Source organism: Astatotilapia calliptera, chromosome 16, assembly GCF_900246225.1.
Source record: "Astatotilapia calliptera chromosome 16, fAstCal1.2, whole genome shotgun sequence".
In the NCBI taxonomy this organism is placed as follows: domain Eukaryota; kingdom Metazoa; phylum Chordata; class Actinopteri; order Cichliformes; family Cichlidae; genus Astatotilapia; species Astatotilapia calliptera.
Genome location: NC_039317.1, coordinates 20,465,529 through 20,493,523, shown reverse-complemented (window position 1 = coordinate 20,493,523; position 27,995 = coordinate 20,465,529). Strand labels below are relative to the sequence as shown.

The 27,995-nt window shown below is 37.9% G+C and overlaps 1 protein-coding gene across 2 annotated transcripts in view; it reads right to left on the bottom strand.

Moving 5' to 3' along the window:
- Nucleotides 1–23: 23 nt before the first annotated feature.
- kcnh7 (potassium voltage-gated channel subfamily H member 7) overlaps nt 24–27,995 on the bottom strand; it is a 42,301-nt gene continuing 14,329 nt past the window's right edge. The window contains exons 4-15 of one of the 2 annotated variants that reach the window (XM_026144482.1): nt 24,314–24,754; nt 23,319–23,530; nt 19,693–20,118; nt 14,758–15,157; nt 14,328–14,528; nt 12,541–12,795; nt 10,300–10,514; nt 10,075–10,162; nt 9,754–9,915; nt 7,209–7,365; nt 3,913–4,093; nt 24–3,633 (exon numbers count right to left, since the gene is read on the bottom strand). In XM_026144482.1, coding sequence (XP_026000267.1) covers nt 3,346–3,633; nt 3,913–4,093; nt 7,209–7,365; nt 9,754–9,915; nt 10,075–10,162; nt 10,300–10,514; nt 12,541–12,795; nt 14,328–14,528; nt 14,758–15,157; nt 19,693–20,118; nt 23,319–23,530; nt 24,314–24,754 — 3,026 coding nt within the window. In that variant the 3' untranslated portion in view covers nt 24–3,345. Of the gene's footprint in view, nt 3,634–3,912; nt 4,094–7,208; nt 7,366–9,753; nt 9,916–10,074; nt 10,163–10,299; nt 10,515–12,540; nt 12,796–13,636; nt 14,161–14,327; nt 14,529–14,757; nt 15,158–19,692; nt 20,119–23,318; nt 23,531–24,313; nt 24,755–27,995 lie in introns of those variants that run through there. The other variant, XM_026144483.1, reaches the window with a different exon arrangement.

The following is a 27,995-nucleotide window of genomic DNA, read 5'->3' as shown; positions in this document are numbered from 1 at the left end:
GCGACACAACTCCAACTGTGCGTTTTTATTTATTGCTCCCACAGTTTCAAAACTAACATATGCACTACTGTATGTTCTATAGAATACTCAATGTAATTTATTCAGTAAAAAACAAAAAAACATTTCTGGCAATGGGATGTATTTATTTCCTACAAATGTCTAACAACAACAACCTTCATTGCCAACAGAAAAAAAAACTGTACAGGGACTATATAATTCATTATGTATGGTTATTTATACATAAAGATGCTGTCTTAGCATTTGGATTTGTCATATAGGCACAAGATACTCTCTGGGGTCTGTTTATGCACAAGTACTATGTGTCCTTGTGTCCCGCAGTGCCCCTTCCTCTTCTCCCCCCAACACCTCATCCGAGTAAAGTATGCTGACATCATTTTATATTGTAATGTGCTACTTTGGGCTGACAGGCAGTGCAAAACGGTAAGCATATAGAGACTCAAAAAAATGCATGCTTTGTAGATCCATATGAAAATAAATAAATAAATAACTACAAAACTAATAAGAATTCCCCATAGGCTGCAATAGTATATGTTATATTTCATAGGTAAGTTTTCCCAAACCCTTTAAATCTCAAACCATGATGCACTCATTTAAGTGGCCACTTTCACATTTTTCCCATACAACATAATGTTGACTTAAAAGGAACTCAGATTATTTCAGCTCGTGTGATCTCATATACTAAACCACGGTGTTAAAAAAAACACATGGCATAGTTCCCTATTTAGCCAACCAAAACAGGAAAAACATGCTGTTGGCTGTAAGCAACAACTACAATGAAATGCCACATGGCCCGTAAGTGTTCTTCTGTTCTCCAACAAAGACTGATGGAGCTTATCAGACACTTCGGATGCAGGTGGCTGGCAGATGTGCGCGAGCTAGTCGTTATGGACCATGTTTACGTGTGTTACTATTAAACTGACTAAACCCAAGACTAAACAGTCTTGGGTAACGAAAAGAAAGGGGGGCTGTATTATTTCACCGTCGACCTGAAAAAAGTTGAACAAAATACGCGCTGTAATATCTAGACATTAAGACCAAGACTGTTCCAACAATGTGTCACTTTTTTAATTCACAAACGTTTTTTAAATAACATTCAAATTGCTGTTAATCTTAATATAATCAGGTATGCACGTCTTCATAGTCAGAGTTCCTTTAACACTTTTGAATAATTATATTGTAAGAGAAAAATGAGAAAGTAAGTTATAAGACACAAAACATTTGATATGATTTTTTTCTATTTCTTTTCTAAATGTAGAAATGTCTATATCATACTTCTCCAAACGGCGAAAAAAAAAAATCTCAAATCTGCATGTTATATTTTTCCAGATAAGTATGTATAGTGTATTCTGTTGGCTTAACATTGTACACCAGGTGCACATTAGTCATTGCAGTAATAAAGCACATTGTTTATAGAAGAAAACCATAGTCTTTTTTTTGATACTGTACAGTATATTGCAGTGCAATTGTCCATAACCCCTGAGTCACACTTCAGAGAAGACAGGCATACAACATACATCAGAAAACTCTTATTTGTAATAATGCTGTATTACACTAATGGCTACAGAAGACTTATATTTCTTTCATATACAGACTCATTACTCCCAAAGCCTGGAATGTTTTTATGTGCCCACACAGACTTTACACTCTAAACGGGCTCTAACATTAATGACCAGGCTCATCCGTGACTGTTGCATCATGTAAGATAACCTCCACTGTCCTCAGTGCCTCAGCGTCAGGTGCTAGGAACTGCATTCTGCAAATGGAGAAAGAAAAGCTGTGCCGTCATTTTTCTGTTGTGAAAAAGCCACCTCCTGACGTTTCCAGTGCTCACGTGTTTTGATAGCAGTGCAGGTACCTATGACTCGCTCACATCTTTGTTTCCAAGTCTCAGGTTGGACAGGTTAACTGCCTAAACAAACATGTCTGTATTCAGCTGCTGCCAGCCAGCCTTGGTAACAGTAATGGGTTGGCTCCTTTCAGCGTTCACAATATTTTAGTTGAGGCTTTCATGTGTTCTTGTCTGCTGCTCTGAAGTATAACAAGCAACAATGATCACTTGCATTGAACTTTGGCAGAGAGTAATACAGTTGCGGCTCTCTGTTGACACCCAGCGTCTGGAGAGATAACCTTTCCCTCTTCAGACTACAGGCATGAAAGGATTGAAAAAAGGCTCGATGGGGTTGTTGGCAAATTCTTGTGTAAAGACTTTTAATTTGCTTGGCAGTGTGTGTTAGTCCTGGCTTTCTACAGCCTCCGCTCTCTGTGGATTCTGCACTTGAGTACTGGTAGTATGTTAGTTAGCTTAAAACTAGCACCTTATCCACCAGATGACCCACTTTTGTCACTTTTAAATGACTCACACCTATTGCTCATAAGATGTTATGAAATGCTAGTACAGTAAGTAGTCGTGGTGCCACCATCACCTTCAACTTGTTTTTTGAGAGTATGTTTTTTCCACAAGTTCCTCTATTTTTTTGTATCTTTCTTAATACTTTCCATGAATGTTCATCATCCACAGACCCCTCACTGAGGAACAGCTGGCTGCTGTTATGCACTGCACCTCCCGGTGTTTTTGGCAATTCTGCTGCAGAACCTGGTGAGTTATTGTATCCACTGTGGGGAGGTGGAGATGCCAGTCTTTCCCTGGTTTTGCAGATACCAGCAGGAGGAACCCTATTTGTCTGATGACTGGAGCCTGTCTACTGTGAGGTAGGTCAGTCGGCTCTTCTTGCTTACACTTGGAGCTAGTGTCACTATCCACACCTTCGATTTTGCCCAAGCCACATAGCCCATGCTAGTGTGACCAACTGTGTGGGAACATAAAATGCTGCAATAGTGTGTCTGCAAAAAACACAAAGTCCGTTAACTAGAAAAGCATTTGCAAAACACATTGGTTGTGTATTTCTATCACAACCTAGTGGAGACCAGCATTCTTGCAGAGTAAGAAGAATTTAATTAAAAATGCTGAAATGCTGTCCTCATGGGTTAAATAGGTGCATCAAGATTAAGTGGGCATCACCATGTAAGTTTAAAGAGCAAAAATGAATGAGGATGATGATGATTATGGATTCAATCCTGTTTTGACAGAACTACTGTTAAAATATGTAACTATTGTTACATATTATACTGGCAGCTGCAGGAATAGTTTCTTAATTCCGTGTCAACCACGTAAAACAGTGTTTTGTCTTCATGCACAATGTAAGAACATCTCATTTCTAATACCAAGCCACAGATGACTGTGCCAGCATGCTGATAAAAGAAACTGCTACTTAGTAATTACAGCATTACAACCTCAATATTAGAATACCGTGCTGCAGAAAAGATTTATGGCCTTGGAGACTCTTGGTCTGAGGCAGGTTTATGGAGTCCAGTGGCATTGAGGTTGGAGTCTGAAGGTGACATGGAAGAAGAGGAAGCAGGGTTTTCAGGTGGAAGAAGGATCAGTGCTGACTGTTGATGCCCTGTGGATGGTTGTTGATGCTGTTGTGCCTCTGCATGTCTCTGCACAAGAAATTCTTTAAGGCTGTCCTCAGTGGGTGCATTCACACTGGCCAAGCTCAACACAGAGTCTTTAGATTCCTGAATGGTGCTCCCTAGTTTTTGGTTGGGGGCCTAAAAAAACAGTTTTTGACAATAATAAGATCTTAGTTGCCTGTGCTGGGGTAAATAATCTCATTATATATATATACATTTAATATCCTGTTTCAGATGTGAAATTATATTTACCCTTAAAACACAACTGTATTTGTAGAAAAACAAACAAACCAACAGATGTGACATTTAGTTTAACAGTATGAAAAAGTGAAGGGAAAGGTCTCAATGTGTACATAAGTGGAAAACAAATGCTCTATGTAAAATAATGTCTACCAACTAAAGTGATGGCATCCTTACTTGAGTTCCTGCAGAGCTAAAGAAATGGCTTGCATTCAGAGCAGCCGGCTGAACCTTCACTGCAGATCTGTGATAGTCTGGATTAGCAGTCACAGTGCTGTAGGCAGGCGGTCCCAGAGTTGGTTGCCTCTGCAGCAGCTGCAGGATCGCCTGCATATCAGATAACAGCTGAGATTCTAGCCTAAAAAAAAAAAAGGACTGATGAGCAAAAACAGACAGATATACTGTATAATATTAGCAAAAGATAAGTATGAAAAGAAAGAGTATTTACGTAACTCGGACAGTGTGAACCTAACTGTGTGTGACAATGGCTGAAAGCACACTCAGATGTGCTTCACTGAGCACTAGATGGAGCCGTTGCTCTGGACAAAATTAAGAGACGGCAACGGTGTGGAAACATTCTGTCAAAGCAATAGATGAAAGACATTGCCCCTGCTAGGAGCGATAATGAGCTTTGTGTGGGACATGTGAATTCTGCATTTACTGTGCAAATAACTATTATACTCATCTGGTAAATCTAATTAAGTCTAGATTTGATCAAAGTTCTATATTTAGGACTTAAGGCAAAAAACCCCAAACCCAACGTGTATTCCATCTAATGCACAAAGACACTGTCAGCCTTTTTGTTTTCCTCATTTAATATGCTGTGGCTCATGAGACACTAAGTAAAAGCAGCCGCACAGTATTTTTCAGCGTACCAAACAATATTTTTCTTGGCTATTTACATAGATGTGTAAAAGAGAAAGGCCACACCGACATTTTTTTCCTGCCACATATGCTTTCAGACTAGTCTAAGCCACAAAAACACCAAAATGACAGAGAAGTGCTGCTCATCCTGCAGCCAGCCAGCATTAAAAAAACAAGGTCAGGTATAGTGCAGTGGATAAAATGCCTTATTTGTGCTTAATAAAATGAGCTTGCCCAGTATTTCAGGCACCCTGATGCGATCTTTCATTCTCTGTGATAATTCCAGCTAAAAATACCATCTGCTGTTCATTTGCGTGTCCGTTTCAGGTGGCTGCTGACTGCAGGTGTGATTCTGAAACTACTGCCAAAGATGTGTTTCTACATTCCAGGAATGACAAAAATAAAATCTATTCATTTTAGGGAAGGTAAAGTACAACGTAGCTGCTAGAAATCAATCTCACCATTTTGTTTCTATCATTATAAATTGTTTCAGGCACATTTTTTTCTGAGCGCTCCTTTACCATATAAAGACTTTAGTACCAGGTCATTCTCAAGTTTGATTTGCACCGGTCCTACAATGTTGCATCCTGCTTCCATTAGATCCAACCTCCCACTCCAAGTCCGACAACGACTTCTGCCAGCTAGTTGCCGTCCTCCACCTACTCCTTCACATTTGGTGTAGCCTACTTTTAGCAGTGTGGGAGGTGACATCTTAAAAGAATAAAGCACTGCCTTATCATTTACTGAAATTAATAATAGCATTTATCTGAAAATGCAATGATAAATAAGAATAGTGACAAATATACCGATGCTGTCGCCACAGAACATACCAGAAAATGCTCTAGACTAAAAGACTACCCGAATATTTTTGTGCACAGTGAAAATCCATCATACATTCAATATCCGCTCAAATTAGACAATGCAATTGATAGATAAATCCATTCTTTCTGTTTTTAAGAACTACTATTAATGTTATATATGTAGACTTGAAGACAGTAGAAAAAATAACAACCAATTGAACAAACAGACAAATACATAAACACATAATGCCTCTAGATAAGGCTGCTTCTCTCCCAAATCAGTTTTACAGAATGTTTTGAAAAAATGGAAAAGGCTCCATTTAAAGCCACCATGAGTCACAAGTGAAAATTTGTGACTTTTATGGTGCGCTCGGTTGCTGTAATGTCAGACGTTACATCAGCAGTAGCTATGGTTTACAAATGAGATTTAGATGTTGAATGGAGAAAGTGAGGGGAACAGAGAGGAGCCTTTACCCTGCACTTAAAACTGGAAAAAATATTCCACTCTGCTCCTTCTGAGTCATTTTAAGTGAAATGTTCACTCATATGACTCCATGCATTTTTAATGGGCAGACTGTTGAATCTACCAGTTCAACTGCTGGGTAACAAAAATAACTAATTAGCAAATTACACAGCAGCAACTCAATGCATTTAGTCATGCAGACATGGTCAGGTTGACCGGCTGAAGTTCAAACTGAGCGGTTGGGGAAAAAAGGTGGTTTAAGGGACTTTGAACATGGTATGGTTGTTGGTGACAGATGGGCTGCTGGTATTTCAGAATTTCTACTAATCTACTGACATTTTCTCACACAACCATCTCTTTACAGAGACTGGTATGAAAAAGAGAAAATATCCAGTGAGCAGCACTTCTCTAGATGGAAATGCCAGAGTTCAGAGGAGAATCGCCTGGCTGCTTTGAGCTGATAGGATGGCAACAGAGACTCAAATAACCACTCACTATAGCCAAGGTTTGCAAAAGAGTATCTCTGAATGAGAACCGTGTTGAACCTTGAAACAGATGAGTTACAAGAGCTGAAGACCAGATCATGTGCCATTCCTGTCAAATAAAGACAGGGAACTGAAGCCTCAATTCACATAGGTTCATCAAAATTTGACAACAGAAGATCAGAAAAATGTTGCTTGATCTAACAAGTGTCGATTTCTGTAGCAACAACTGGATGGTTGGGTCAGAATTTGGCATAAACATGAAAGCATTGATCCATCCTGTGTTGTATAAATGTTTCAGGTTGCTGGTGGTGTAATGGTGTGGGAGATATGTGGAGCAACTGAGTGCTATCATGTCAACATAGGCCAAAAAAGACAACTTCAGTAAAGGAATGCCCCTGGATAAATGTAAAAAATGTAATCCTATTTTCTTCAGAACAAGTAGAGTTCCAACTTTAACTTCAAAGTTAACCTAAACTTTTCACATTAAAATTAAAGGAGAGAAGTTTTAACATCATTTACTTAAGTAAATTTAGACAATAATCTAGAAATACCGTCCAAAACAGCAACTCTTTGCACCATCTGATAAGATGCTGCACTGTTTCCAAACAGAGATGTGCTAAGCGCAACTAGTACGTTTAAATGAGAAGAGAAATTTCTGCAATTTCATGTGGCGCCACACGTGAGCTGTGTGGCTGAAATGGCAAACCATTGGTAAAAGAAAAAGGGTTAGTCAAAAAAAAAAGAAGAAAAAAAACAAGCACTGTTATTCACACTAGAAAAGTTCACATTTTCGGGTAATTCATAGTTTATGACAGCAAAGTGAAGCTCAACCATCTGCATGCTGACTCTAAAAATATGTACCTGTTTAAATGGTCCTGAAGCTGACCTAAGCGTTGTTCCACCTCTCCATATGTGATTTCACTGGCAGAATTATCATCCTCTCTCAGGTCCTGGAACTGCGCTGACTCATCCAGGTAGTCTGTAGGCTTCTTACAGGCCCATTTATCACAGCACAGATCTGGAGGACCAAACCAACATGCATGATTTACATCCTCACTTGCAGGTCAGAGCAACGTCATCACTAAACATTACTAAAATAGAATATAATTAATCTCTACAGCAAAGCTGTGTGTAGATCCTTTGTTGTAATTTATCACACTGCTATACCAGGAGAATTATTATATCGGTGTTTTCCAGTTGCAAACTAACCCTGTTATCTCTGTTTGGCACATGGTTTTAACCTGCTGTCTAGTGATATGTGTGGAGCCTCTTTTGTTGTTTTAAACAGAGGGGTGGTTAATTCGGTGATTAAGTTATCTCACTGAACAGACTGTGCAGGTGGCTTTGCACTAATACAATGAGTTGCATAGATTCGTTTAGAGTTTGGGCTGAGGGTGCATTGACAGTCGTTCTCTCGGTCCGACTTTGTATCACGTAGAACCCCAGCTCCAAAACAGTTGGGATACTGGGTACATTTTAACTGGGTAAATTTATTTTATTTTCAATAAAACATAGAAAATAAGGTCATTTTAAATTTGATTATAGCACATATAAACAACAGCACATGGCCTATTGAATCATGCCATTATTTATTTAAAAAAAAAAGAAGCCAAAATATAAAAATGGTGTGTGGAAAAACCAAGTATATCCCATGATTCAGCACTTTTACAGCAGCAGTAACGTAAAGTAATTTGAAGTAATTGTTTTCTGTATGACCTTATCAGTCTCTCATATCATTGCGGGGGAATTTTGGCCCACTCTTCTTTACATCATTGCTTCAATTTGCTGAGCTTTGCAGGCATTTGTTTATACACAGCTCTCTTAAGGTCATATCACAGCATTTCAATCAGGCCGAGGTCTGAACTTTGACTGGGCCATTACTGCACCTTGATTCTTTTCTTTTTCAGCCATTCTGTTGCAGATTTTCTGCTGTGCTTGGGGTCATTGTCCTGTTACATGATTCAGTTTTGCTTTAACTGTTGGACAGATGGGTTCACACTTGACTCTAGAATACTTTGGTATGCAGAGGAGTTTAAATGACTGCAAGATACTCAGGTCCTGTGGCTGCAAAATAAGCCCAAATCCTCACCTTCCCACCCTCGATTTGGCAGTTGGTAATACACTGTGTTTGGTTTTCACCAAATGTGGTGTTGTGCATTGTTATCTGGTTTAAATGATGGTTTGTTTACAAGAAGCTCTACAAACTTAACCTTGCAATTTACAATTTCTCTGATTTAGTAGTGTGTCCACTCCTGGAATGACTGGCAACTGTCTTGAATGTTTACCACTTATGAATAATCTTTGTCACTGTAGAATGATGGACGTAAAGTATTTTGGAAATGGCTTTATTACCCCTTTCAGACGAATAAACTGCAGCAATTGGTTCTGAGACCACTGCTGATGTCTTCCCTCCTCAGTATTTTGTTAATGCACACCTGAATGCTCCAGCTGAGCAGTTGCTGCTTTTGGTCCCAAAGTCACGGCTATGGCCAAGCGTTCTCTGTTGCAGCGCCACTGCTTTGGAATAACCTTCCTCTCCATATTAGACAGGCTACATCAGTGCCAGTTTTTAAGTCTTTATTAAAAAACTATTTTTATTCTCTGGCTTTTAACTCTGTGGGTAACTGATATTTTTTTTAATGTTCTTTTTTATTGCTATGTCTGGTTTTATTACTATGTGCATATTAGTATTGTACAGCACTTTGGTCTACCAGGTGTGTTTTTAAAGTGCTATATAAATAAATAAATGATGATGATGATGATGATGAAACGAGCAAACTGTCAAAAGTTATTTTCTACAGAGATAACTTGCACGGGCTGATGATTTTTTGTCTGAAGGACTGCAGTTGTATGCTGTTCCTTTGCCACCTGCACTTATAAAATTGTCTTCAAAAGAATATTAAATGTAGAATAATTTGCGGATGGAATCATATCAATAGTGATCTACAGCATGTAAGGCATTTGTCTGGATACTGGACTAGAAAAAAAAATTAAGAAAAACTGCAAGACCCTGCAGCTCTTCATATGCATGTCTGCAAGGGAGAATAATGCAGTCTTAAGTCTATGATTTTTGAGACAGATGACATCCTGTCTCTTAGAATTATAATCAGCTGAGCAGCATTTTGGCAGAAGGCAACCTAAATATTTAAATTCCCAAGTTTTTGCTCAAAGCAACTCTAGCAGCCTGGGAACATCCCAACACTCTCCACACAACCAGTCACCCTCTTAGAGCTGCTAATGCAGCGTCAAAGACATTGTCCCTCAGTGTCTTCCCACCACTCACATTAGTGTTTGTCCTACAAATATTCATCACGATTTGCAACACTGCTTTGAAAGTTCTTGCCAAAAAAGCTACAATTTTATTCACCAGATATTTACAATTCATCTGTAAGACAAGATCTGTTACCTTCAAAAGGTGGTTTTCTGTCCAAGCTGTCTCTGACAATAACGTCTGAGTCTAGGCCTGGAACTGTGAGTGAAGAGCGACCCAGAACTACTGAAGATCTCTTTAGGCACGAGTTAGACTCTCTCTCCCTTTGAACTTCTTTAACCATTTCTTTGCTTTCCCCTGTAGAATGGCAATCAGCAGGAGTCAGTGGAATAACACCATATCCCATAGAGGACAGACTTTTGCATATCGGAGCACCAATCCATGAATAATAACAAAGAAAAAAATTTGCAGCCACAAAGCATGCTTGACAAGGTTCTCCTGTATGTTTCTACTGACCTTTAGACAGATCTGCTGTGAAAGAGATTCTTCTTTTCACATTTTTATTTCCCTCACCATCTGAATCACTTTCTTTGACACTACAGGGCTGCAAAATTAAAATGCTTCAATCAGAAAATGTGTCAGTTACCAAGAATAAACAAAAAAACATAATTTAGGCAAATTACAATATGAATACTTGTTATCAAAACACCCATTAAACACATAGGTCCAAAATGTTCTTACATTATCTGCCTTGGTGGAGTCATCTCTCAGGTTGAAAGTAAGCTCCAGGTTGTTGAAGAAGTGATCTGCAAACTCCGGGTACATGTCTAGCACCTCCAGCAAATCTTCTCGCTGAATGGTGCTCAGGTCACAGTAACTCAGAGCCCGCACATCAGCGTTAGACTTTCCAGGCTTGGCATAGAGATGGATCATTTCTCCAAATATGTCATTTTTACCTGGAGGTGACAAACACACAAACAACAGGTAATCTTGACAGTTTTAGTGGGAAGATGTAAAAATGCTGACTTGAGCTACAGTGAGTTCCAAAAAAAGGCATGACGCAGGCATAAATCTCTGCTGCGATTACAATAGGAATTTATTTATCACTCTGATTTCACTAAGGGGCGCAGAGGTGTTTGTTTTTGTGGATAATCAAAATCAGACAGCCTCTAATTTCTGTGTAGATCGTCTCCCAGGGCCGGCACATCAGTTGTCTTTCTATCTTTGATCCATTATTTATGTTGAGGAGTAACTACTAACACGCAGCAGCTTTGATGCGATGGGTAAAGGAGGGCTTGATTGCAATTGACACACTTTACTTGTGCACTTCAAAGGCAATTTTTGCACTGATTTTGGCTATCACATAATTAAGCCAGCTCTTCAGTGAACTTGCAAAAAGTGAAAAAAACAAAAAAATCTACGGTAAGCTTAGCTTTTAGTCTGGAGAATAAAAGAGCTTCCTTTGCAGAAATAAGGGCCCATTTTCCAAAGGACGAGAGGCCTGGTTTAAAGGGCATCATGAAAAATCCCTTTGTTGGTGTGGGGGGTTCACTAAATGCCAACAGTGTAAGCAGGGGTTCAGAAGAAAGAGATATGATATGCTGGCTGCCAGTGTGCCTTTCACAGCATGCACCGGACACCTTTCGGCCACAGAGGAAAGCCTCACACAGACTGGTGTGTCTCTCCCCCGCACACAAACACAGAGCTCTCCCCACAACGATTGATTAGGATAAGAGATTAATTCCTCACCTGTAGAACAATGCTAATAGCCTTGCTGGAGTCATGATCATTACAAGAGAAAAATACTTTAACACCATGGGCTGACCATTGCCATGTTAGAGGTTGGTATAGTTCCCCATGTGAGAATAAACTATGGCGATGGAGCATTATAATTATGCTTGAGTGGCTTTTCCACGATAATCACTAATAACACGTTTTGTGTGATGCAGCAACCGTTGCGAAGCTGAAACCCCATTCTTTCAGGTGCAGCTTTAGTGAGAATTAATCTCATGAATAATGAATAAAATCTAATCCAGGCCCGGTCTGGAGTGCATGAATGAAGTTTACCCATGAAGAAAAAATAAATAGACATTTTTCCAGTATTGGTATTTTAACATTGATGCATCAAGCTCAGTATCAATACATAAAGAATGAAAAATATAGCTTCAAATTTAGAGCTGCTAGTTGTTTTAGCCAAATCTCCTTTTTACTGACATTATTTTAATACTCTCTATTTTGCAGCTTTAACTCATTTCCCAGTGCTGTCAAAAAAGTGGCACCATTTTCACTGCGTTCTTTGAAACTGCCAGACAACCTTCCATGAGGCCACTTAATAGAAATGCCAGAGTGTCAAACCTGTCACACAAACACCCCAGAACACTCACAGAAAACGAAATGTGAAAACCCACATGAAGGCACATTTTATTTTGAATTTTCTGATGCTAAATACGCCAAGGTCCAGAACATCTGTGCACATTGAATTCACATGTGGGTACTAGAATGTTTCTTGTACAGTATGTGCTTCCTCTCTGACTATGTAAACAAAAGGTAAATCTTAAAGATCTTTTTACAAAATCAACAATAAGCTCAAAACAGTATGAGACTAAATTAGACCTGCCTAAAGTTTTAGTTAGCTTGGTGCTGACATTTAACACACAGTCAGCTGAGCGATCTAAATACAACAGGGAGGTGACATTGACTATTACAGTTCATCACATTTCCAGGTGGAGGCAGAGGATTTTATGTGTAGCAGAGACTGACATTATATGCACAAAACTCCTGATAGACATTGGCAAAATGTCAAACAGCACAAAAGAGTTTACTCTGGGTATAAAAAATTTCCATACAGGACTTAAATTTAAAAGCTCTTAATCAACTGAGCACCATCCACCCAACCTACTTATTGTAATTGAGACAAAATATCAAATAAACACTAGATGTTAGTACACATCAGTAAAATGATCAACAAGGGGTTGTATTTACCCAGGATAGCTACCACAATGTCATCTTTCAAGATCTCAATAGAACCACGCGACAGAAAATAGAGAGCAGTGAGCACATCACCACCGTGGACCAGAGTGTCTCCGGGAGGCACATGAGCGGAATTGAAGCGCATGGCCAAGGCCCTCAAGCATCCTTTGGTGGCTCCTTGAAAAGCTTTGCAGTTGTCCAGAAGACAACTGTTGAGGTGAAGGCAGATGTCTGCCTGTAGGCACTCGGGAAACCCTTTTAACACCTAAGATGCGGAGAAAAAACAGTAAATAAAGTGCTCAAAACATTTGTTTGATATCCTTACAGAGATGTGTTTCAGAGATAATTGTGACCACATCATCAGATCAGTTTGTCAAGCTTTGTTCTCTCAGATACAAAAGAACACAAGTTAGAAAAAAAAAAGCACTTTCAAAAGAACTTTGTATAGAGGTGGCCTCTAAACTTGTGAGTTTTTAAAGAAAACAAAGCAGCCATACACTTGAGGTGGGCTGACAAATACTAGTATTTTGCAAAGGATGGCACTAAAAGGATACTCTCCCCTGTTGATTTTAAGAATTTAATTAATAGCATAAACACAGGCATGCAAGGAAATGTGAAGTACATGCAGGCTTGAATGGATGCTGCCATTACAGAGAAAGGAGAGCATAAGACATATGAAGATATTATGCATATTTTTCAAAAGAAATAGGCTGTCATGACATTGAAATGATTAATATGAATAAACTACACTATAAGCTGAACCGGTAACAAAGCAGATCAGAATCAAAAGTGTGCTATGCGTTTGCATCTACACCTGTTAATCTAGTGTAGTTATGCACTGAATTCATACTCTGATATATAGAATGTACTGAGTGAGTCCATCAAACACTACGTTTACATAACTTACTAAAGCTGAGATAAAACAAAAGTTGTTTTTAAAAAAATATTGTTGGTTTTTGTTTTATAGCACTAAATCACTGAACAAGAATAATGTAAAGCAAACTTTAGACATTACAATAGTAGAGATGTGGTAAGTATTCAGAAAATTACCAGGAGCTAATTCATGGGAACGTAATGGTTCACAAAAAATGTAACATTTGCCTTTTTTTTTCTTAAATAAAGGATTTATTTAACCGTCATTTTCAAAAATGTACCTGGGAATAGACGTCTACTGGTAAACTTGTACTATTACAATCTCAAATGTGAAAAAAAATCTTTGTATGTCTCTAAGTTTAATGTCTTCATTTTATTATATTACTTCCTTCCTCATCATCACAGTATCTGTTGGATTTCCTCACACATGTCCAATTAGCCAGTCGGTCACTTTGGTATGTACAGCACCAGTTGTCTACCTCCCATTTATCAGAATGTTTTTGTATTATGCTGTTAATCTTCCAAGGCATTCCCTTCTCGCCTGTCCCCAGTTAGATTTATTTGCTACAATGCCTGACCTTCAGTGTCTGACCTTAACTTTGATTAGAGACTATCATGTTGAACTTCAGTCTACCTCCTGTGTCCTGCATCTGGGTCTTCTAACCCACAGGCTGTAGACAGCATAATGAGGTTCTTATTTTAAACAGTGATCAGACAGAAACCCATTTTAAAAATTTAAAGAAATTAAATATGTACCTCCTGCTCTTACCAATGAAGAGATGTTAATCCAATTGAAAAGCAGACAAGGGAGAGAAAAAAAGCTGTTTTAGTAGCATGTATTTATATTGTCATCAGTGCAATCACTTGTTTTGTTGGATATCCATATCCATTACAGGGACAGGTGGATGAGTGACTTCAGTTATTTACCGTATTCATATCAATGCCATTAGTGTAGGTCCATGAGTGCTGGAAGTACTCTTCCAGCCTTTGCCTCAGAGGGTTGGGAATTTGATGAAAACGGATGAATTCCTTGACCCGTAACATTTGAGCATGATAGCGGGCCGTACCCGAGTAGAGCCTCTGGATGATGGCAGAAACATTTCCAAAAATGCTGGCATACATCAGGGCTGAAATAAAAAAAAGCAATGAGTGAAGAGAAGGTACTGTTTTTACTACAGTCAGCATATTTACTGCTGTTACCCATGAAGACACAGGTAATTTGATAAAATGTCAACACATTCTGCTTAAAACATATACAATGTTTTGTGAAGGACCTGGAAAAAAGATAGATTTTTGCTCAAAACCCATTCAAGTGATAACAAAAAGAACAACCTGAAAAGCATATAAAATACTCACAGCCAATCAGCATGACACATATAGAAAAGACCTTCTCTGAGTTGGTGTTGGGGGAAACATTTCCAAAGCCCACACTGGTCAGACTGCTGAATGTGAAGTAAAGTGCTGTGACATACTTGTCCTTGATAGAGGGACCAGAGTTAGGATCACTGTAGTTGTATCGCTTTCCAATTGACACGCCCAGATTGTCTAGCCAGCCAATCCTGTGTTCCAAGTAAGGCTTCTCCACATTGCCAATGGCATACCATATACAGGCTAACCAGTGGGCGATAAGGGCAAAGATGCACATGAGCAACATTAGGACTGCAGCTCCGTATTCAGAGTAGCGATCCAGCTTCCTGGCTACACGCACCAATCGCAGAAGCCTTGCTGTCTTCAGCAGGCCAATGAGAGTGGTAGTCTAAAACAAAAATACAATAAGGAAGATTATTAGTAATAGCAACAGTAGTTTGGATGCCAGATCAACGGTTTTAGATATTGCTTCATCATGCTAAAAGATCTGACATGTTATCTACTACTTATCTACTAAACTTGTCTGCATGTGTATTTCCTTTATATTATCAACAAGTCTAAAGCTGTGGGCCAGTTTCACAGTCACTTCACAAACTAATGAGCTTCCTTGAAAGAAAAAACTGGATAAGACACCCCAGAGCTCTTTGGTCAAAGGCAAATTAAGTGAGAAGTAAGGACACCAGCAGCCCATAGATAAATCTTCATTTGTTCAATCCTGAACACAGAGGCACACTCATTTAATGGGTCCCTGGGAGCTGTGTAGCTGCTATGTGTCAATAAGAAATGTGTTAACAACTGTAACTGCAATTCCTATTAAAAGGACCATTTGTTTACCTGACAATTACAGAAGAAAAAGTCCAACAAGAAACAATGACACTTCGTTCATAATCACTTCTTTATATCGTTTACCATTAGTTATCTAAAGGTAAATGAACAAAATTCCACATCATTCTTCTATAAATATTTCAGAATTTCTCTATCTTTTATCAAAATGTTGACAGTCATTGCAGCACAGGTTTACCATTGGTGCAATTTTGGAGGAAATAGGACCGCCACAGTAGTTTCTAACTGAGACTTTAAACTTAAAAAGGGGTTCGATATCTCCCCATCACTGATTTATAATATTAACAAAAATGTACTTTAAAATATTTTCTCACAAAGCAGAAGAAAAAGGTAATATCTTGCATTTCTGCAAACTTCAAATACAGCAGCTTCAGTTTCAATCTGTTATAGTAACCACTCATGGCAGTTTTGAGGCATTTTTGGTAGATTAAGAACACTGAATGAGGGTAAGCTACAATATCTAATTATTGTATATATACAATAACTTATTGTACGTGAGACGCTATACACTATAGCCATATTGTATGTGGCCATAGCGTAAAATAAATGACATTTATTTTTTTACATGCCAAATACTTTATGAGGAACAATGGCATGCACATTTAAAGTTTCTTAGCCCCAGATGCACGTATTTCCTGTTAGCCAGAGATGGGCAGTAACAAACACATACTATACTTAAGTAGAATTTTTATGTATCTATAATACATACCTTTTAACAAATATCTACTTTCTACTACTTCTACTACTACTTTAGGCTTAAACCATTTGAGGGGAGTTATTTCTTGCCACAGCATGCCTTCAAACACCAAACTAATTTGAATCTAAATGGAGGGAACAATAACATATAAAACACAACCTTATTGGTGTATCCCCCACTTGCGCTTATCATACACAAAGAGTTGAAAGAGCCAAAAAACACATAATTTATGCATCATTAATATCACTACACCTAGACGTTAAAGTCAGCCAGAAGCATTGAAGGTGCAGATATCTGTAAGTTGAAGTTACTGTTCTTCCGGATCTATTGCTACACAGCAAGCACAAAGCCAATCACTTCTTTCTTTTTTTGTTTTACATGGCAGCTAATTTCAAAAGCCACATTTCTAGCAGTTAAACAAATATATCGTACACAATGTGTTGCTGAAATTATGATTTTCATTTGCTTTTTAAAGGTTGCTTCATATACTAGTTGTTTTAAATCAGGCAACACTGGCTACTTCAAACAGTCCATTTTAAAACAATGCAGTATGTTGGACCAATGCAAAGCAGCTATAGTGTTCATGGTTAACATCAAGTGTAGCAGACAAATTTAAGGTGATGATGCTGATCAGATTCACTCATTGAATTCTGTCTTTACACTAGATTTATGCTGTCTGGGGTGGGAAATCAGTCAGAGATAGAGCATGTAACCCCAGCTTAAATCTTGTCAAATTGAGTTGGCTAAATCCACAAAGAGCAGCAGCACAGGTCAGTTCATCACAGCCTGTTCACAAAATCTACTGAAGCTCACAACAACAATTATTGTGACTTATTTGTGATTCTTTCCCCCACACTGCTCCACTATAAGTGATCTTAGGGTTCCCATACCAGTTGAATTCCACTTTAACCCTTGATTATCCTCATTTTCCTGTGTGGACGCAAACTGCAATGAAGATGAAATAGAACTGAAATAAAGCCTTCATTCATATCATTGTATTGGTATTATTTTATCATAATATTAATATGACTTGAGCTTCAGTTAGCTTTGCGTATAGCAGCTGGTAGAGGAGCAGCTATTTTTTTAATATAATACCTCTTTACTTTAGAGCCTCCACTTTTTTGCTGTTACTTGAGCAACAAAGTTGAATCACTACTTTGTGTACTTCTACGTAATGAATATGTCTACTTTTATCACCTCTATTGTCAGCTATTTTATGATTGTTATTCTTGGCATGTACCAAAATGGTTTCTTGTGAAACACTTATGGGGCATTGGCTATGGGTTAACTAAATTTGTGTCTCTGTGGCCTGTATTTGTTGAATTCAAATCATCCTTTTCTAACCAACACTAGGACAGAACCATTAATTGCCTTAAAGTATTGTAGCAATTGGTGATCATTTTCTCATTCCCTGTCTATACTCTCTTGTTCAATCTCTCCAGTTAAGTCAAGAATTTCTTGGCTGTGCTTTAATTAAAAGTCTGAATGTCAGTCAGATTTAGACAAGGTGTTTAAAGTCAGAAATAATATCACAGGGCCAGTTTTACACTGATAAATCTGAACAGAGATATATACAGAAAAGCCAACACACAAAAAGGGCAGCAAGAGAAAATCAGAGCATCACCGGTCCAGAAAGAAGGAAAAGAAGACTCAGGGAGGAATTTGAACCTCATATCCAAGTGTGATGTAAGGCTGAATGTAATGTTAATGTAAATATATAGGCAGCTCCACAAAGATTTTTTTTGAAGCTTAAAGCACTTAGATGTTTTAAAATGATAGCCTGTGCTTGTCACACTGACTCAAAATTTATTGTCGAAAACATTGCAAATCTATGCTACAGTTTACTTTTTTATGTTTTATTTACTTACTTAAAACTCACTTTCCACTTACAAAGTCCCTTTTCCCCTTAAGTATGTTAGATCTTCATTAAATCTAAAGTCCTAAACTGATTTAAAATGTGAGGCTTATGTTTGCGTATAATTGCAGTGTGATGGTAAATGAACATTAGTCTCCTTCTCAACCACTAACAGCGCCTGTTTTACTGATAGATGTGATTCATCCAAAAAGAAAAAAAAACAGACAACTGAAACGTAATCAAAGTGAACTGAATGAAATCACAGCATTAACTATACCTTCACAGGTAGCTGGGTTTTATGGTTACACAGGGCTACACAGCCTCATCACTCTGTCATTCTACTAATCTCTATCAGAAACAACATTTACAGGTTCAAGTCAGGACAAAGCAACCAAATTCACAATGAAACTGCTGGACACTGGACAGTAGTTTATATAATAAACGTTCTCAAAACATTCAGTTTTTCATATTGCCCAGTTTTGCATGATAACTTTCCCAATATGTTCAATACTATGGTAAAACGAAGTTGTTTTTAAAGCAAACAGACACTGAAATCTATTTCACATATTTTTCCTACTCTAATCAAAAGGTTTACTTAAGCGATTGTAGGTTAAAACCGTCTTATTAAGCTGCTAAATTGAATGAGCCTTGTGAAAAACCATCTGCCACTGTCTCGGCTGGTTTTGTTTTCTGAATGAGAATGCTGCTGAGCGGGAATTTTCATGTTCAATCTGACATAAACATCAAGATGGAAAGCTATAAATAGAAGTCATGCAAGCACATGTTCTCACTGTATAACTCTATCTATCTATTTATAGAACAGGAGTCAATTGGTTTTTCATTTTTGGCAAAAGTGGAAGTTAAGTAAACATAGTCACATACTCGTAGTGAGGATGTGCTTTAGTTTCAAATCATGGTCTCGTTTTGTTTGTCACTGTCTGATGAGTGAAACAGATGTCCATGTTCTTTTTGATTTGTTGTCATTTACTGAACTGACTCAGCAGCAGCCGCATTGATGGAAAAGATTATTATGGTTTACTGTATAATCAGGAGCTTTCCGGGTGTAATGGAGTGTCTACAAAGCACGATAAAGCCCTGAAGTGGATCCAGAGCCTTAGGGGACATATCCTACCAACAAACAAGCCAGCAGTCCTGGCAGCCAGCCTACCAATGGACATCTCACATTTGCATGTAAGCTGTGCACACAGCCCTGTTGGCCTGCTCCTCACATAAATGCATCATTGATTGCCATTTGGTAAGCCATTAATCCGTGTAAATGGATTCTAGAATGAGGACCATTCAAAAAAAGGGAAAAAAAAAGAAGAAAGAAAGAATGAAAGGAAAAAAACATGCAATTTAAAGTAATCTCTATGAAGCCAAAATATTCAGGCTTTAAGTAGTGGAACAGGGGCAAGTACAACAGTCCAAGCATCCCTGGGGTGATGTGCAGTAAAGCTCCCTGGGAGAAAAAAACAACTAGCTGAAAAAAAACTAAATACATGTACAAAATTAACAAAAGATTACATACCTCATCTGATCCTGAGCCAAATATTAGAAGATCAAACGGAATTGCTGCCACCATGTCTATAAGGAACCATCCTTTAAAATAATGGATTGCTATCTTGGCTGGGTGGCTGACCACTTCCTCGTTTTGGTTTACATAAGTTGTCCTGAAGTTTATGAGGATGTCAATGATGAACATGATGTCCACAATTAAATCTACTACATTGAGAGGGTTGCAGGAGTATCCGCATTCTCGTCTCTTCTGCTCCTCTTGGTCATTGAGAAGAAAAGCAGCTGAGTACGGAGTGAGGATCGCCGTGTAGATGACCAGCAGCAGGATCAGCCAGTCCCAGACGGCTTTGAATGGGCTGTAGTGAAGGATCGTGAATTTGTCAATGCGAGGTGTTTGGAGTTTGTACTCTGGCAGCACATCTGCTCCGAGGGACAGGACCTGCAGGAATGGTGAGAGAGGGTCAGAAGAGCTACAAAAATCACTTGATTACATCGCTGTCAATTTTTATTTTGGGTCAACCTCTTAGAATAATTGATAATATTACAAGCTATAGGTTTTAAGCTTATGGTGCTTTTTTGGTATAAAACAATATATTTTAAATCTATAATTTGATTAAACACAGTTTCCCATTTCATATATCAATTCCACGGGTCATTTAATCAGCTCACAGACTTTAAGGAATGAATTGATAACAACTGTGACACCCAATGTGTCCTCTACAGTCAAACCGAGTTAGTCAAAGATAGCCATTATGACAAGTGGATTGCCTCTGACCTGGCACTATAAATAAATGTTACTACCACTTGTTCTCCATTTGCAGAAGGTACATTGAATTACTCTTGGAAAAAGCACTTGATAGACTGAAGAAAAGTAAAGTCTGCATACATTTTAACTGATAGATATGAATTTACTATGCAATGTGGTACCCAAATATTTGTTTTAATTTCCCCAGATGAATGAGCTCTGGTTAGATGGTAAATTATTCAATGTGGTCAGGAAAGCAAAGCCGTTCTCTGTTTCTGGCTTCACAATGTGCGACAGACTAGCAGAAAGGGCTCTCTTATGGCAGAAAATGGTGTACGATTGAGGATGAGGGCAATGGGTCTTTCTATTCTTTTCAGCACATTCCCTTATCTTCAGCACATGAATTATAGATTTCCCCATGCTAGCAGTCAGGAAGCAGATGCAGCGTTCACATCTCTGCAGTGTCTTCAAACTCCAAACTAAAATCAGCAGGGAGGGAGAACATTTAATCACGATGATGGTTCTTTTTCATTTATAGATGAGAAAGCTGTGGTGAAAGAAGTTTAAATATAAAGTTTCTCAGCTTTTCTTTTGCTTGGTTACTGGGCCCCAAAGCATTTTATAGTGTCCTACACAGAGTTCTTAATTTACTGAAATATCCCAAAACAAAACACATTTTGTTATTTATCAGAATAACTGCAACGTTATCCCTAAAGTATACTTTGTTTGGTAGTGTGCACCTGCATGCGAACAAAAATGTCTAATCAGCCAATCACACAGCAGGAGCTCAATACATTCAAGCATATAGACAAGGTCAAGATGCCATGCTGCATTCCAAACAAAGCATGAGAATTGGGAAGAAATGGGTTTTAAGTGATTCTGAATGTGGCATGGTTGTTGGAGGCATACACACTATTTCAGAATCTGCTTCTCTACTGGGATTTTCCCACACAACCATCTCTAGGGTTTACAGAGAATGGCTAGTAAAAGAGAATATATCCAATCCAGCAGTTGATGTGCAAAGGCCGAGATGAAAGGCCAGACTGACAGACCGACAGAAAGACAGTAAATCAACTAACCATGTGTTTTTACCAAGGTATGTAGAAGAAGCACTTGGTATAAACAACAAAAACCATGGATCCACACTGCCTTGTATCACCATTTCAGGCTGGTGGTAATGGGGGATATGTTCTCTTCAGCCTGCTAGAGTATTGTTGCTGACCCTGTCCATACCTTTATGACTACAGTGTACATATCTTTCAGTGGCTGCTTCTATCCATAAAATACACCATGCCACAACTCTCGGATCCTTTCAAACTGGTTTATTGAACATGAAAAACACGACTAGACTCAAATGGCTTCCACAGTCACCAGATTGCAATCCAAAAGAGCACCTTTGTGATGCTATCAAGTCAGGATGGACCAAAATCTATTCTGAAGGCAAAATGGGCGGGGTCATACTAGTAAGGTGTTCATAAAAAAGTGGCCAGCAAGTAAACATTTTACGTTTTTCCCCTCACTTAATTTTATGAAACATTGTTTTTTTTATTAGTTTAAAAATAAAACCGCAATGAATATTGACATGTCTAGCTAGCCCTAGAACCCCTGTTTGTTCAAGTGTTAAGAACATCCACTTGTGACTTGTAAACATAATGAATTAATAGGTTCTATAGGGAGTCAGTGAAATGTTCTTCTTGTTGTTCTGAAACAGAAATAGATGTTTTTTCTCTGATATTGCCACTAAGTTTGCTTCAAGATGAAAGTACTTTCATCACTCGGGACATGTACTGGTATCCTGGGTGGTTTAGGGCTCAGGTGAATATTCAACTTGAATAGTGATATTATAGCAAGAAGGAATGAAAAGAGCTATCAGAATAAATACACTTGTACTCTTGCCCTCGTGCAACTGTGTCCATGGTTCCCAGAGGTGCACTCCAAAGATGAACACATGTACAGATGTAAGACTTGAAACAAAACAGAATTGCAAAACTGGAACTTATCACCAGAATAACTGTAAACTAAAACAAAACATACATTTTTGTCTTAGACTTAGGGATTGAGACTCCTCTAACTCCATTCACTTGTATTTTGACAGCAAGTTATTTGTCAAAATAGGCAATACTAATGTTTCATTTTTCAGCTTATTGTACTAGATATTCAATAAAATCATCGAGTCATTCCAAATCAATACATAGAGTAAACCTACAAAATTAGCAGCATGTTTGTTTGCATGAAGAAAGTGTAGCTGGGCTGGAAAATAATTCCTAGACTGAATATCTGTTTCAACTCCTGGCACTACTCCTCTATTAATGTGGATGGGCAGTAGCCATATGTTATCTCTGCAGCATGATAGACTGTCAGCTGTTTGTTAGCGTCTCCAAAAGTAAGGCTTGTATTGTTTTCATCTTTTGAGTCTATCTGTCATCATGGGAAAAATGGGGAAGAGAAAACTACTGCAAAAATGATTTTGACCACTTTGGTATACACTTCTCTGGTTCAATGCCTCTCTATGTAAAAGTCTTGCTATCTCAGTTGAGTTGAGAAAAATTTAGATGATATTTAGTTATTGGCATTGCGGCTGGTGCGATCTGATTGCAACATGATTTCTTCTTTAATATAATGAGCTGTCAGTGAATCATATCTCATCATCTTCATGGAGGCATCCAATTTCAGAACTACATTTGAAATGATTAGTGCACTGGCAAGCTTCCCATCCATCCCTCTCAGTGACGTTCTTTGAAATAGAGAACCAAGGATATGTGTGGAAAGGTGGATGGATGGATGGATTTCTAAGAGTTGGACCCAGGTCAGAGAAATGGTAGCTGAGAGAGTTTTGCAAGTCAAACAATAACAGATGCTTCAATGTAAAAATAAATTGGAATTTTCAGACTCACCTGTGTGACCTTTTCTGTTACATTGTGAGTTCTTTCTTTAACCTTTGGTGCTATGATGGGTTTCTCACTTGTTGGTGGAGAGTGGGTCTTCTTCTCTGTCCCCTCTGAGAAGTTGAGTGCAATCAGGGGGATCTTGTTGATAGTGCTATATTTGTTGATGTTTGAATCAGAGGTAGAGCCAAGAAGGCTGGACTTCACGTGGTTGAAAGGGCCTAGTGTTCAAGAGCAAATGGCAGCCACATTAGTAACCTTGGCAAGATGTAGAGGTTAACACAGTATTTGGTGGGTTTTTTTGTTGTTGAATAAATATTAAGAAATTACCTGCTTCACCCTGATTAAACAAGAAAATTTTTAATCTCCTGTCCATTTTTAGGTATTATGGCAATATAACCATAATAAGCTGAGCTTTGTATACTGTAAATCTATTTCTAGCCAGAGAGAATAACAGCCTCATTTACTGTACATGCACATCACCATTGACTAATGTAATCTTACATCAACTGATAGTGGAGGAACTACTGGGAATTTTTAGTATTTTTTCACCCAAGAAAAAATGTGCTACAACACATCTAACGTGCTTTTAGAGCTGCGGTTGCCTGTGAATTAAAGCCTACTAGGAATCGGGGGGGAAACTGATTTATTCATACACAAGCCTTTAAATTACATATGCCTAAAAAGCAATGTTTTCACCTTCTGTTTTTCTCATAGCTATACACGGATTGAGACAAATTATTTAAAAGCAATGCTATTATCTACGATTTTACAGATGTTAAGATTACATTGTGACAAAATGACGACATCTGTCTCAATCATTAGTTTACAATCATTTCAGTGCAGTAAGCCCATATAACCTATTGATATACTGATCAGACTTTACTTATCATAATAGAGTTAAAACATGAGCAGCCAATCGTAAGGTGTTGGCTGGGCCAATATATTAATACGACATAACACAGACAGAAGCTACAAGTTATAGAGCGTAGTGTAGCACATACCTTCATTTGTATGGCGATCCCTGAATAAGTTTTTTGAATTGGAACTATAGCCTTCAATTTCATGAACGGATGAGGCCCTTCTCATGCTGCTGATGCTGCCTCTGGGGAAGGTATTTGACAGGGAGGTAGAGGACTGGTGTGGCTCCGAATGGTAGAGTTTCTCCCAGGGGAGTTTAGGGGATGAATGGTCAAGTGGTTCAGGACCGATGCTAGCCTGGGAGGAGTGGTGGCTTGAGCCTATGAGGGCATGTGTGTCATTGGCCTCAATGGGACTGCAAATGCTCTTGGTGGGTGATGGGAAACTCTCCAGGGCCACTGAGTCCTCATCCTCTTTGGGCAAGTCCACCATCACAGCATCTGGGTCCTCTTGCGGAAGAGATTGCTTGTTGGTATTCATCAGGCTCAAAGCAGCCTGGCGGAAACGGAAGAATCTACTCCTCCCTAAAAATAGAAAGGACATTGAGAGAAGACCTCAATGTACAGCACAGTAATATGTATATCTATAAATATATTTAATAGCCCCAGGAGCATGTCTGATATTGTTTTCCATTGTGAGTTTGCTATTGTGTATGTGTCATCATTGACTGATTGCTGTAGTGCTGGTGATTTTTTTTTTGTGTTCCTTATGTGTTCTAGTCCTTAATGTGTAATAAACCTTTATTTTGGTTGGTTGATTTATATATGAACCTTCCAGAATATAATAAACAGGTTTCTTTTTGTTGCAAATATCTGTCTTTGTGTCCTGCACTCATCTCCTAAGTCCCCAGTACTGCAGCAGTCTGTTGTTGTTATTTGGTGCATCCTGCATATCTTTGAAGGATTACAGTCGAATACATCTATCCATTGTGCCTAAGGAAAATGGTATTTTACTCTAATGGTTTCAGTTGAATTAGGTATAGTGAAACAAAGTAACATTATCCATAGTTTATTCTGTTTTGTTGTATTGTTAATATTCACATAACATGCATTCTATGAAAACTGTCTCCTTGAATGGTTTTTGATATCTTGGTATCTTTCCACTCTAGTCTCTACATACAAATGACAAATTATCTTTATAACTTTTATAAATGTCTGTAAAAACAAACAAACAAGACAAAAAAAAAAAAGAAGTAAATTTACTATTCTCTGAATTAGATTTTAACTTGAGTCTTTCCTTTGGTGCATAAATGCTAGTATGAAAGAAAGCAGAATGAATGAATAAAAAACTTAATTCAAGGTTTAAAAAGAGAAACAGAAAAATAACAATTCTTTGTTTAATCACAGAGTGAATCTCATTACAACAAAATTCAGTAACAGTGACATTAGGGGGCTGTTTCATAAGCACAAAAATCAAGGACAGCTACACACATCAGTCTTAAGCACATGCCTGTACTCATTCAGTAGGCTTCATCAGTTCTATTGATTTAGGCAGTTTCCAAACCTTTTAAACTGAGTGTACTGACTTTACTCACTTTGATGTCACATGACATTAAGTAAGGTCACAGTATTAATAAAGTTATCATAGGGGTCTAATATGGTGTGCTGTTAAGGAGTGTTATATAGGCTGAAATGTTTACCACAATGATGCTGCAAATTACTGACAACATATGATGCAGTTCACCTTCCTCAGTTTTTATTTTTATGGATGCTCCATGTCGCCAGTCTCGAATTGGACTGCAGATCATTGTTGTTGTGCTAATGTTTGCTTTGGTTATTAGGTTGGAAAGATCCTACTCACTTCCTTTGACATGCTATCCTTTTATAGACTACCTGTGATGTTACATTAAATTTCTACTCCTCTGGCCCGTGTGCTGTGCTGGATATATTTTTTACTATCATGCTGCTATATTGACAAAAGCTTTTTAAAGCTTTTATGAAAAATGATTAAAGGACTGGGTCTATAAAAAAATGTCTTATCACTTATCAGCCAGGCACTATCCACTACCTTTAAGTAGAAATAATGAAAAAATGGTATGCAAAATCAATCAAAGACATACCCATATGGCATATTTACATGCCTTATTGTTGGATAAATGCATAAAAAGATGATTTTGTAGGCTGGACTTTTTTACATGTCTTGAAATGCTGTATAGTTATTTTAAACTATACATTACATTAAACTTTTCATTTAGTCCCTAAATACAGTAAGCTTGACTTCATAAACAATCATTAATATAATATTAGTACTGTAAGGATCACAATTTATAGATATCAAAAAGGATATCTACAAATTGTGTAAGTCTAGCATATCATATCATATCATATCATATCATATCATATCATATCATATCATATCATATCATATCATATCAAGTGTATTCAGTATTCATTAATTAGTTGTTGTGAAATCAAAATGATACAATTCTTTTATAGGTTTTTATTAGTGCATAAATGCTGACATCATAATAAGATAAGTCACTTTAGGGGCTTAATGTGTACCTGTGTGCAAAGTTAGATTGCTTACCTTCTGAATATGTGGGAGGAATTTTCAGTCAGACAGTGTATTATATTATTGTGTATCATAGTAAGAGGATTTAAAAAAATATCTATTTTAGCATATTTATGACACTATGATAGTGTGGCTTACAAGGACATCCCTATGTGTATAATTGAGCTGTATTCATTTGGCAGCATGCACAACATTTCAAGAGATGTTTTTTAGTTGGTTCTCTTCTTTAAATTTGCACCTTCTCTCATTTGCTGCGTTCCTCTCACTGAATCTGTCATACCTGCTCCAGCTAACCACGTCAAGGTTTGATGGCCATAAAAAAGAACAAATCTTTTTTCAGAAAATTACAGCTACAAAATTTAAAACAGTTTTTAAAGGAAAAAAAAATGTAACCTACTAAAGCAATTGGTTTTAATTTGAAGCAATTGAAAATATAGCCTATAAGATTTGAAAGGTAATTACCAAAATTATGATTTATTAAGACACCTTAAATCTATCTATGTGGATTAAAGGTCTTGTACAATTAGAATTACCTTGCCTTGCCTTTCTAGTATTATGGCTTGGATGCAAGTGTAAACGTGCAAAAGGCTACATCAAAGACTAATGTCCTCAAATAAAAGTCCGGTGTCCTTTAGACATACAGTATGAGATTGACATTTGGATTAAAGCAACATTGGCAATCATATTAGCAAAGTACTGGACTGTTGTTGGTTGAAAAAAATCTGGCTGAGCCTGGATTTATGTTTGATTTTCCAGGACTCTACGCTATGTTCGAGAGCTGTGGACAATATTCCAGAGAATAACACTGCAGTTACAAGAGGCCAACATCAGACTCATTCCCAGAGTGCAGATATGAGCAAGCATGAACATTTAGAATTGAGTTAAAAGTTCATAGATTCAGAGTTTCAGAAAAAAGCTCATAAAGTCTCTATTATCAGAAGTCGTAAAAATTACTGTATTCATAGAGTGCTATAATAACCGATTTTTTGTTAAGTCGCTGACTGAAAACACAATTTCCATTTTATGCAGCAAGAGTCTGGTTTGCATAACACAGTATAAGTGTACCATCTCTGGCTTTAGGCCTTAACAGTTGAATTTAGTGGAGGATACCTTTTAGATAGCAGCTTGAGGCGAGAGGGATTACTCTCTGCCAAGCTCCGTACAGTACTAGTTGACACCTGCTGGCCTATAACCAGCTGTCAGCACCAGATGATAATTAACACCCCTGTATAACGAAAATCACCTTTCAGAGAC